General features: G+C 51.7%; 1 protein-coding gene across 7 annotated transcripts in view; it reads right to left on the bottom strand.

The window, feature by feature from the left end:
- Nucleotides 1-12,095, bottom strand: part of Cacna1a (calcium voltage-gated channel subunit alpha1 A) — a 214,131-nt gene that overhangs the window by 76,894 nt on the left and 125,142 nt on the right. For all 7 annotated transcript variants that reach the window (XM_060392361.1, XM_060392357.1, XM_060392356.1 and 4 more), the window contains exons 11-17: nucleotides 10,012-10,221; nucleotides 6,516-6,628; nucleotides 5,768-5,880; nucleotides 5,526-5,657; nucleotides 5,180-5,252; nucleotides 3,155-3,272; nucleotides 2,972-3,039 (exon numbers count right to left, since the gene is read on the bottom strand). In XM_060392361.1, coding sequence (XP_060248344.1) covers nucleotides 2,972-3,039; nucleotides 3,155-3,272; nucleotides 5,180-5,252; nucleotides 5,526-5,657; nucleotides 5,768-5,880; nucleotides 6,516-6,628; nucleotides 10,012-10,221 — 827 coding nt within the window. The remainder of the gene's footprint in view (nucleotides 1-2,971; nucleotides 3,040-3,154; nucleotides 3,273-5,179; nucleotides 5,253-5,525; nucleotides 5,658-5,767; nucleotides 5,881-6,515; nucleotides 6,629-10,011; nucleotides 10,222-12,095) is intronic.

Consider the following 12,095-nt stretch of genomic DNA (forward strand, 5'->3'; position numbering starts at 1 on the left):
TCCTGGCCCAGACCTCCTCAGTGCTAGAATAACAGGCACCCGCAAGCATCCTGGCTCCTCTTACCTCCGTTCCCCCAATCTCCTTACTGGTGTTGGAGCGGACTCTAAGGTTTTGTGCTAGCTAGAACAGAGCTGTCACTGGGCAGCACCGCTAGTCCCACGCCTGTGGGTGTCCTGTGCTTTTCAAGCTGCTCAAATGCTCAGAACCAGCTCCCCTAGGCATCAGGTAGCCCCAGTGGCAGAGCCATCGCTTGTACCCCAACTGTCAACAGCCTAGAGAAGGCAGTCTGGGGTCTATAAGATCTATCCTCAGCACCTACTATGGGGAGGGAGGAGTGGGCTTATGGCTTCAATCCATGGCCTAGACGGTTGGGGACTTGAAGTCCTTTAGCTGTGTCTCAGAAAAGCCATCAGTGTTTGGTGCAGGCCCATCAATCCCAGCACTCATGAGGCAGGTGGGCCTCTGTGAGTTTGAGGCCAGCCTGGTCTACAAAGTGAGTTCCAGGCCAGCCAGGGCTACAAAGTGAGCCTCTGTTTTTAAAAAAGAAGAGAAGGAGGAGGAGGACTAAAAACCACCAATGGAAAGACAAGGAAGAAGCAGATAAAACAAGCCCCCAAACACAGCAATGAGAGGAGCCACGGTGGCGCTGCAGGGTAGCTGCCCCACCTTCTGGTTCCCCTGGGCCCAGAAGTAACCTCCACTTTAAAAACTGTCAGTGACAGGAAGCAAGCGCCCCTCTCCTGACACCATGCCTAGCATCTTTTGGAACCTGGTCCTTGGAACATCGGCCTCAGAACACTGAAAACGCAGGTTCCCAGGCCCATGGCAGCACTTGCAGACCCAGGGCTGTCTCCAAGAATCTGTATTTTCAGCAAGCTCTTGGGTCGGTGTGAAGCACATTCAGGCTTAAACATCTCATGTGCAGTGGAGAAAAACCACAAGTTTCAGATTCACACAGCCCGGGTTTCGATTCCAACCTTACCACTTACTGCTGTGTAACCTTTGGCAAGTCTCCTAACTTCTCTGTACATCTCTCCTTTATCTCCTATACTTCCAAGACTCCCTGACTCATCTCTCCACACTTTTCAGCACCATCTGACAAACAGTTGTTTTACAAATGTGTCTGATTTCTGGACGCCTCCACAGCCTGAATCCCTGTTTCTCCAGGCCAGGGATCTGTGTCTGTTTTGTTCACTGCTATGTCCCTGGCTTCCAGGCTGTCCTCTCTGTGGGTACTCAATACGTGATTGCTGGATGAGGTGTGGTCTGTAAAATGGGGCTCAGACAAACGTCTTTCCTTGCTTGAGGTTTACAGCTGTGTGACCGTGTGTACAGTGGACGAAGGGGAAGTTTGGGGTCGGCAGAGGAAAGGCCTCCTTCACTTTGGAGTGTAGCTGGTCTGTCTTCCATGCCAGCCTCCTGTATCTTGGATGAGCTCACGGCTGGATCGGTCTGTGGTGACACGATGCCAGCCAGCTTCATGGTGGCTGAACTCTTGGCTTCCTGCCTGGGGTGGGAGACTTCCGCTTTTCCCTGCCGGAGGTGGGGCCAGGAAATTCTCCCTCCCTCCTGCCAGGGACGACAGATGGAGGGTTGGCAGCCCCTACACTGTAGCTCTAGCGACTTGGGTTCTGAGGCACCGGGATAATGTGGTGAAGCTGAAGCTGGGGGAGGCTCCAGAGATGCTGCAGGTATTGTGTATTTCTTTAATTCTGCAGAGCCAACCATGACTGTCCCTGACACTTCAAGACTGCACAAAGCACAGTTTCCCTGTTTTTCTTCTCCCAGGCAGATGTGCCATCTCTGGGCACTCAGCCTCCACTGCAGTTTCCTTTGTGGAAACCCTGCTCACGGGCTGTCCCTACCAGGGGCATGAACTGTGCTGCTGAAAGCAGTGCTACCTCCCTTGTGACTGACTGATGTGAACCTGACGGCATCTAGGATGCCTGAGGCTGCCCCGAGGGACAGTGATGCCAGTTTGTCCCCAGATAATTCCCCATCGCTGAGTATGAATGAAACCTGGGCTTCATCTCATCCAGTGACTTTTCCTCTTCTCTGCCCTTTGCAGGGTCTTGTCTTTGCTCTCCCAGTTCCTGGTGTATGGCACATGCATCCACCTTCCCTGGCCTCAGTTTCCCCACATGTGAGAAGACAGGCCATCTTTGAAGGGAAGACAGGCTCTTGCTATGTAGCATACGTAGCCTGGTTTTAGACCTGCAATCTCCCTGCCTCAGCTCTGTGCTCACAGATGTGCACCTCTAAGCCAGCTGCATGACGTTCTTAAGTAGTGGCTGTAGATGTCGTACCATCTGGGACAATGGATTTTGCTTTTCTGACCCTCAGTTTCCCTTTCTTCAGGCAGGAGTGCCTGGCCCTGAAGCACAGTTTTTTAGCATTATCTCTTGGAAGGCCACCCCCAGGGCATTTCATCCGGCCAGCTCCTCAGCACAGGGTCACAGGAGGACCACATGCTCTGAGAATCATTCTCTGCCTTCCCAGGCAGCTAACCTCTGGGCATCCTGTCTCTTGCCTTCTATCAGCTCTCCTTGGCAGGCTCCTATCCCCTGTCAGGAAGCCAGAGGGAGGGTGAAGTGGGAGGCATTCCGGGTCACTGTATCTAGCCCTGCCTTGGTTCTGGCTTTCCAGAGGTCACAGAGTCTCTTGTTCTGGCTCTGCCTGCCACCCTCCCAAGTGACTCCTTGCCCCATCCTTTGGTTGGTAGTGGTGCCCATTATCCTGGAACACCTTATTCCTCAAGCTCCTTGGGTGTAGTTGGCTATCTGTCCTCAGTAGGCACCTTGCTATCCCCTTCCCCTTCTGGGCTATAAACTGGTTTGATTAGGGACGGCATGGCTCCAGGAGAGGTGCCTAGTGCTCCCATCCCCAGCAGGAGCCCTGATGCAGCCCCCACATCCCTCCAACCCCTGCTGTCATGATCTGCCATGAGCAGGTGGTTACTGTGTCCTCCACCTTGGTGAGCTCCTGGGCATTGGCCAGGTTGTCCACTGCGATAGCCAAGAACACATTCAGCAGGGTGTCTGTGTGCCGAGTCAGGGAAAGCAACTGATGGAAGCACACTGTCCAGAGCCTGGGCATCTGGGTCCTTCCTGCTCCACCCACACCCAGTCTGTTCCTGGTCCCCATGAAGGATACAGTTCCCGAAGAGGGTGAGGACGATGAAGTAGATGGAGAACACCATGCCTCCCTGCACACCCCCCTGAGACTTGATCCCATCATACATGACCTCGTTCCAATCCTCGCCAGTCAGGATCTGAAAGACAGGGACAAACACACAGCCAAACCTCTCTCAGCCACCAGCTCGTTGGAACCACAGCTGAGGCCGTGATCCCCCAGCCAACCCTAGCCCAGGTCTTGAGGGACCCCTTATGAATTCCCATCTCTGAGCTGTGCCTGGAGGGGCGTTCTCAACTTGACTGTGGGAAACAGAGGACTTGGGTGTTTCATGGCTTGCTGTTATCCTCTCTTCTCTGATGTGACACAAGGGTTGACTCTGGGCTGAATGGGTGTCTGTCAAGCTCCGAGGCAGAAACTCAGCTTTCAGTGAGGTGGCCTTTGGCAATTTAGGAAGACCCTGTCTCAAACAATCAACAATTTTAAATAGCAGGGGTCCTAGGGATATAGCTTGGTGGCAAAATCCTTGCCTGGCTTGTCACTTGGCAATGGTTATGGGCCAAGTGAAAAGTAACTGGAGTGACATGAGGTAAAGAGAGTGAAGCCTTATGGTGTGAGGTTCCTGCTAGTATAAGAAAGAGAAGAAGGAGAAGGAGGAGGAGGAGGAGGAGAAGGAGAAGGAAGAGGAGGAGGAGTAGAAGGAGGGGGAGGAGGAGGAGAAGAAGAAGAAGAAGAGGAAGAGGAAGAGGAAGAATGTTCCTCTGCTGGCCAGGCTTCTATGCCTGGTACTGTTGGGCAAGGGTGGGTCATTCCCTGGGAGGAGAACCCATGCCCTGCCCACTGCTGAACATCCCTGGCCTCCCATCACTGCAGCATGCTACTGTCATTCGCCCACCCAACTAGGTCTGACCATTAGCAGCATCTGCAGACAATGCCCCGTGTCCTTGGGGGGACTGAAGCCCCCTGGAACTTGGCCCTGTTGACCATCCATTCTCTGGCTGAGGGTATTGCTTTATATCTGTGCTCTCTCAAGCCAGCCTTGCAGGCTTGTTCAGAAATGGTTGGCTTCTTTAAGAAAAGGAAGGATGAAGGCCAGTCTCCAAGCCTCAGTGTAGGTGCCCCAAGAGGATGCAAGCCTCCTTGTCCTGGGGCATGTGGAGACACTTGCTTTGACGACCGGTAACTGTATTAATCAGGCCTTTCCATTTTGGTTTTGTCTTGTTTTGGATGGGGTCTCATAGCCTGGCCTTGAGCTTGCAGGTCCTCCAGTCTCAGCCTCCTGAGTGCTGGGATTACAGGTGTGTGCCACTACCCTGGGTTCTCTGTTTTTTTCTTTTTCCCTCCCTCCCTCCCTCTCTTCCTCCCTCTCTACCTACCCCCTCCTTCTGCTCACACTCTCTCTCTTTCCTTCCAACAGTGTCTCATGTAGCCCAGGCTGACCCCAAACTCATTATATACTGAAAATAACCGTGAACTCCTACATCCTCTTGCCCCAACCTCCAAGTCCTGTGCATGATGCCCAGACAACTTCACTGGCTGTATTCTGATACTTAAGTAGCTGGGGTCCTGCAGACCCTGGAGGGATGGTCTTGCCCTGGGGAAGCCATTCCTAGAGATGGGGAAGAATCTTCTGCTGTAGAACAGCTCACCCTGACATCTCTGTCGGGGTTCTCCTTCCAGTCACTACAGCAGTGGTCAGGTGCTCCCCGCCACCACCTCCTTCCCATGAGAACTTCAAGCAAGGCTCTTTTGTAACCCAACTGGCCTAGGTGTGTAGATGTACGGGTGCCAAGCTAACCTCTCTCTGCTGTAGGTGTGTGTGTGTGGGGGGGGGTGTCTGGATGTACCTGGGTTGTAATCTGGGGCCTCATATATGTTAAACAAATGCTCTAGCACTGAGATGCATTCCCAGCAACAATAAAAACAAGCATTCTAAAAATGGGAAGGGGAAAGGGAAGAAATGATGGAATTCAGGTGTGCTCCTGGGCTCTGCATGGCCCCTGTTCTGTGGTTAGGAGCTTGCATCAGGGCTGAGGAAGTTCATACCTGAAACACAGTCATTATTGCTGCTGGAAAAGTGTCGAAGTTGGTGGGAGGAGTCCCCTCATCAAAATTAAACCTGTGGAGAGCAAAAACATTTTATGTTAGACCTCCTGCTCTGAAGGCCTGGCTCAGCTTCTGGTTTCCATGGCAACACCTAGAGTATCTCTGTTCCCCAGGAGGATACTGTATCTGGCACCCAGAAACGCACTGCCCTATATGACCATTTGTGTCCTGAGGGCAACACACAGGATGGAGGTCAGCTCGAAGAGGATGTGCATGTGCGCGTGTGTGTGATGGAGACTGAATACGAGTTCTGGGTTAGAAGTCCAAGACAGCAGGCAGTACTTACTGGCCACCAAACAGCTGCATCCCCAAGAGGGCAAAGACAACGATAAACAGGAAGAGGAGGAACAACAGACTTATGATGGACTTCATGGAGTTGAGAAGGGAGACAACCAAGTTTCGGAGAGATGCCCAGTACCTGCCGACAGAAGCCAAGGTGGAGGTCAGACCAGGGGTATGCAGGCTGGCCAGGCACCCTCCCTCCCCCTTATCCCCTCATCAGAGTGCCAAGAAACCTCAAAGACTTACTTTGTGACTTTGAAAATACGCAGTAACCTGAGAGCTCGTAACACGCTGATTCCGAAGGATGTGCCAGGTTTTATGACAGCCCATATGACTTCAAAGATGCTCCCAATGATGACCTGCAGCAGACAGCCCAAGTCATGGCTGGCCTAGGACTCCAACCCATCCCTTCGGGGGCACACAGTGGTGTGTCTGCCTGGAAGGTCTGCACGTGCTGGTGTTTATGGAAGTTTATTGGAAGTCTATGAAGCTGTTAAGAGGTGGCGCCTGGCTGGAGGACCTCTGTCCCTAGGGGTCAAAATCCTCTCCTCCTTTAGGTTGTTTCTGTCAGGCTTTGTTTTGAGACAGGGTGCTTAGATTAAAGGCATGTGCCACCAAGGCTGGGCTGCCTTGAGTTTTTAAAATAGAAATTAATTCCATTATTTCCCCACTCACTGCAGAACTGAAAGACATTCTAAGCTGTGCATACCTGGTGACAGCAGCTGTGTGTTCTCTGTGTCCCCCTTCTTTCCCCACTCACCTCACACCCAGAGGTAACCTCACTACTATTATTAGTAGTAGTATTAATTAGTATTAGTATCAGCATTAAAAAGGCATTCAGGCTGCCCTTGACTCACAGTTCTATCTTTAACTCAGGCACTAGGACAGCGGGCACAACCCTCATCCGGCTCCCTCCACTGTGATACGAGCCCCCAGGTGTCAGCCACTGCTGATGAGATCCAGAACAAGAGGCCCGAGAAAATGCAGTACTCACCCCACAGTCAAAGCAGTTGAAGGAAGAGTGGAAGTAAGGCCGCGTCCCAAGCCCATACATTTTTATAAACATTTCGGACATAAAGAGTCCTAAGAAAATGAATTCTGCATAGTCTGGAAAGAAAAGGAAGAATTGTGGGTTGTAGCAAAAGGCTGTAGCAAAGGCCCATGTCTCTGCTTTTCTCCTGTGTCTCCCAGGCAGGCATGGAGGCAGAGATGATACTCTGTATATCACAGCCAATGGCAATGCAAGGATTCTTTCCCATGGCCTGTTTCTCTTCTGCAACAGAAGAGGACCAGCTGCCCCCTATCTTCCAACCAACCAACCAGTGGGCCAGTCTTAAAAGAGTGAGAAAAGGTCTTGTAGGCAGTCATTGAATAGTTTTTGTTTTTTTTTTGTTTTTTTTTTTTATCCTGCTTTGAAGAGGAAAGTTGGGTGTAGGATACTGCTTTTGTGTTGACTGAACAGCAAGCAAAAGGAAGTGTAAAGAATGGAAAGGCTGTGGACTAAAAGCAATTTCTACAAACTTCAAAACTATGGCTCCAGAGATAATTCTGTTTGATGATTGCCATGGTTCGAATGCCTGTGCTTCCCTCTGGAAAATCTGTGATAATTTGCTTTTTGAGACACAGGGTCTCACTACATAGTCCTGGCATTCCTCATAGACCAAGCTGCCCTCAAACTCACAGAGATCTGCTTGCCTCTGCCTCCCTAGTGCTGGGATTAAGAGTGTGACCACCACACCTGGCCTCTAAAATCTATGTTGAAAGGTATTCCCCAAGGGAGCAGCTCCCATGGTCTATAAAGCTGTTAGAACAGCAAAAGATGGCTGAGGGAGAACCAAGTCTTAGAGCCCCGTGAACAGCACTGGATGTGCCTATAAAGGGGCTTTGATTTGGGAGTTCATCTTCTGGCCTGTCATGGGGACATGCTAACATCCTTTCCAGAGGACACAATACTGAGGGCAGAGAACAACTTTCCAGTAGAAAACCAAGCCTCCCATGAATGCCACAGGTACACTGCCCAGGCTGTAGAAATTCAAGAAAGGAAATGTCTGTTGTTACTAAATCACCTAGCCTCAAGCATTTTGTTATAGTATTGTGGTTTGGCTAAGATGACTGTCAAGTGCCCTAGTCAGGTCATGTTTTAAGGGGTAGCTTTTGAATTGATTACCAAGTATCCCTCATTGTCATTTCTTGCCAAACTTCTCTTGATTTGTAGGATTCTCAGAAGCTACTTGTTTTGGGGAGAAACTCTTGAGTGTCTAGGACAGAGCATCCAGGGAAACAGATCTGCCTATGACGTCTGGTTCCTCTGAGACCTAGCAGGGTGGCTCTATGAGGATGGAAGTCTCTGAAGTGCTTCCTCCCTAGTTACCATGGAAACTCGAGGGATAGTAACACATAACACCAGAGCACTGGAGAACCATAGGGATGGTCAGACACACCCTCTGCCAGGTCCAGACACAGATCAGAGACCCAGGTGCTCATTTCATTGGTTCAAGAGACTCTCTTGTTCTGATTTGGATTTTTCTGAAACTGAGCTACATCTTCCAGTCACACTGCTTCGTTCTTTGTTACTTATAGACTGCTTTAGGACTGAAGACCTTTGATCAATGAATTATAGTCTGGACCTGCCTAAGGGGTAGGACAGGCATTGAGACTTCAGGGACTCCATCTTCAGATCCAGCTCAGATTTAGGAACACAACTGCCTGGGTTCAAATCCCAGATTCATCCCTTACAAGTTGTGTGACCTGGGAAAATTTCCTTCACCCGTCTATCTCTATTTTCATAACTGGAAAATGGGGCTAACTGAAAGATGTCCAGGCAGGAAGCCCTAATCCCCTGTTTCCTTAACCAGGACAGACTGCAAGATGATTAGCGGAGGAAAATAGACAAGTGAAAATAGCCTGCAAGAAGAGCTCATGACGGGGAAGAAAGAGCCCTCATTAACACGGCTCCGGAGGGACCAGTTATGCAGCTTGGAAGCAGGTCATGCTCAGAGAAAGAACAGTCCCTTTGGGGTGTCCTGTGGGGCCAGACAACAGGCCTGGGGACCGTGGAGGTTCAAGGAAATAGTCCCTTGGACTAGAATTTGGGCCTTTCTAGGTCAAAGGCATAACCATCCTTCTAGTTGTTCCAGGCCTCTGAGCAAGGGCTTTAAACAGGTCAGAAGGCCAACAGCTCCAGGAGGAGGCAGCCAGCAGGCCACTCTCAAGGGGCCTCTAGGGGAGAGCAGGCCAGCCACGCCCATTAGGCCCACACCTTCTCCTGTTGACTCCTTACAGTTTCCAGTCCTGGGGCTCCCACCTTCTGGTGTCCATGCTCAGTTTAGGCAGGTCCAGAAGATCTGGTGTGGGCATGGCTCAGTGGCAGAACCCCCGCCCACTACATGTAACCCCTGAGTTCTAACGGGAGGAAGAGGCTGTCACTGTCTGCTGGGCACTTTCGGTTCTAAGGTTCCTGACTTGAAAGTGGGTACCACACGGACATTCTGAGCAGCGCTCTCCACGCCAGATACAAGCCACTGCCTCTGTGTGGCTCTCCTGTGGTCTGCCTCTTCCTTCCTCTTTGCCTGCACTTGAGCAGTATTCCTGTATCTCTTTTAGAAACAGCAGCCTGACTTCCCAGCTTTGGGCTCTTGGGACTGTGAGAAAGATGGGCTGGGCAAGGCTAGATAAGGGACACAGGTGTCCCTGTCAAAGGCTCATGTCCCAGGACGCTGGATTATAGAGCGGGAACACTGGGAGCTGGTGAGGGGCTTTCAAAGGGGGGGGGGCAGTGGGAGGTTCTTAGGACACTGGTGGTGCGCCTTGCTGCCTGTCTGTCTTTCACTGTCTTTATCTCACTGTCTCTGTCTTTGCATTTATATCTATCTCTTCCTGTCTCTCTACTCTAACTTTCTATGCTTTTTCTTTTTAAAACTACTGTATGTGTGTATGTGTGTGTGTGTGAGTGTGTGCAAGCATGTGGCATGAGCTTATGTTTGTGTGTGCATAAGTGTGTGTGCACACGCGTGTGCACAAGGATGTGTGTGCATATGTGTATGTGTGCTCACATGCTCATGCCACAGTGCCCCTGTGGAGTTAGAGGACTTCTGGGAATTTGTTTTCTCTTTCTACCATGCGGGTTCCGGAAATCAGCTCAGGTTTCCAGGCTTGACACCTGCGTGCACCATTACCCACTGAGCCACCTGGTTGGTTCCCGTTCATCTCTTTTCTCCTTGTGATGTCTGTCTGTGTGCATGTCTGTCTCAGCTCCTGGCTCCGGCATGCGCTCCTCCATCCCCACGTCACTCACCCTGAGCTTCTGCCCGGAGCAAAGCCAAAGCTGAGCTTTGATCCTGATAAACCCTGAGCGGGAGAACCCTTTTGCCTTTGTTCGCCTAGCTGCCTCAGGTCTTCTACTTAACACGGGCCTGGCGTGGCCTCCGCCTTGGGAGCGGCCGTGTGTCCCCTGCCCAGCGGCAGAGGCAGAGTCTGCGGGTGGCACTCACAGAGGAAGTCGGAGAGCCACTCAGGCTGGTTGTAGTGGACGATGGCGACGCACAGCGTGTTGAGGGCTACCAGACTGAGCACGGTCCAGTAGAAGGCCTGAGTTTTGACCATGCGGCGGATGTAGAAACGCATCCTTCTCTCCTTTTTGTGAAAAAAGGTCGAGTTCTCCAGCTTGGCACTTTTAATGCTGGCTCTGGCGAAAGGCGACCCTGCCGGGGAAAGGATGGAGAGGGCGAGAATCAGGATGGCCCTCGGTGTGGAAGCTACACGGGAGGGCTAGCGGGAACCGGGCGCGGCACTGCAGTGTGGGGGCTGCATGCTCCAAAGGCCCCAGGATGCCCGAGGCAGGATCCTGGGCATCCCACTTGCAGCATTTTAGAGGTTCAGGAGCACCCCACTGAGGGTCACCGGGCGAGTGTTCAAGGGGAGCTGTTCTCGTTAGGCACTGAACTGGGGACACACAGAGGCAGAATTCCGACCCATGTGACAGCTGCCACTCAAGGAGAACACACGTTCTCCTTGAGGACGGCTCAGTCAGTAGGTCCCCAAACGACAAGGACTAGAGTTTAACCCTAAAACCTGGGTCTAACCTGGACAGAGCGGGGCACCCTTGGAATCCCAGCCTAGCCAGCGAGCCCCAGGCCGTGGAGAGACCACATCTCAAAAGATGTGGGCAGCTCGGAGGATGCCACCTCAGCCTGACCTCCCGCCTCAAGACACCCGTACACCCACACAGAAAGCACACGTGAGTGAGACAGCAGGACATGGTGCCCTCCTCTGGCAGGCAGTGTGTGCACACAGCTGCCTACACATGGATACACACCACACATGCACATGCATGTATCATATATGTACAGATGCTCTGGAGGCCAGCAGAGGACTACAGCTACTGGTGGCCGTGAGCAACCTGACGTGGGTCTGGGGACTGGATTCACATCCTTCACATGCTTTAAACCACCGAGCATCTCTCCAGGCTCCAAATGTAATCACGGATCACAGAGCCCTCCTTACTGAGACTTCCACTTCCTCAGATGCTCTGTATGCTGCATCTCATCTTTGTCTCTTTACTTTTTTGACAGTGCCAAGATTGGAACACAGGGCCTTGCACACAGTAGGTGAACATTCTAATACTGAGCCGTGGCCCCCACCTTTTTAAGTTTATTTTTTTATATAAAAGTAATTACATTTTATAAGAGTAGATACAAATTGAAAATAATTATTATGGATTACATAATTGTGTTTTTAAAAAAATATTTATTATTTGTGTGCTTGCGTGTACGTGTGTGTGCATATGTGTCCACGCAGGCCAGTGGAGGAGGTCATACCCGACGGCTAGGCTGCTGTGAGCAGCCCTGTGTAGGTGCTGGGAATGGACCCTGAGTCTCAGGAGGGCAGTGAGTGTTCTGGCTGCTGCGCTGGCTGCAGCCTCTGCAGGTGGCTTTGAAGCGTGGCGTCTGCCCTGCAGCGTGGCGTCTGCCCTGCAGCGTGGCCAGCCTGAGCCAACGGCCATGCCCATTACCTTACTGCCGTGGTTTGCCCCTCCAGTGCTTCCAGCCTCTAGCGTGAATGGGAGGTGGCGGAGACTTTAAGAGATGGGGCCTAGTAAGATGTGCTGGTTGGTTTTCGTCAACTTGACAAACCTAGATGTATCTGGGAAGAGGGACTGAAGAATGCCTCCGTAAGGCTGGCTGTAGGCAGGTCTGTGGGGTCATTTCTTAGACACTGGTGTGGGAGGGGAGGACCCGCCCCACTGAGTGGGTGGCCCTGGGCTGTGTGAGGAGGCAGGCCAAGCAAGCCAGAGGAAGCAAGCCTGTGAGCAGCCTCCTCCATGGCCCTTGCCTTGAGTTCCTGCCCTGACCTCTCCCGCCTCGCTCTCTCTGCTGCTAGGATATGAACAGCTGCTTCTGCCATGCAAACAGGACAGGAACGAGCGACAGTGGAATGAAACCTCTCAGCTATGAGCCAAGACGCCCTTTCCTCCTTACAAGTTGATGACTCAGGTGTGTGACACTGACAGAAGGGCAATACACTCACACGATTTTCTTTTGTCTCTCAGCTCTGTATGTATGTGTGCGTGCGTGCA

Source organism: Meriones unguiculatus, chromosome 10, assembly GCF_030254825.1.
Source record: "Meriones unguiculatus strain TT.TT164.6M chromosome 10, Bangor_MerUng_6.1, whole genome shotgun sequence".
NCBI lineage: Eukaryota > Metazoa > Chordata > Mammalia > Rodentia > Muridae > Meriones > Meriones unguiculatus.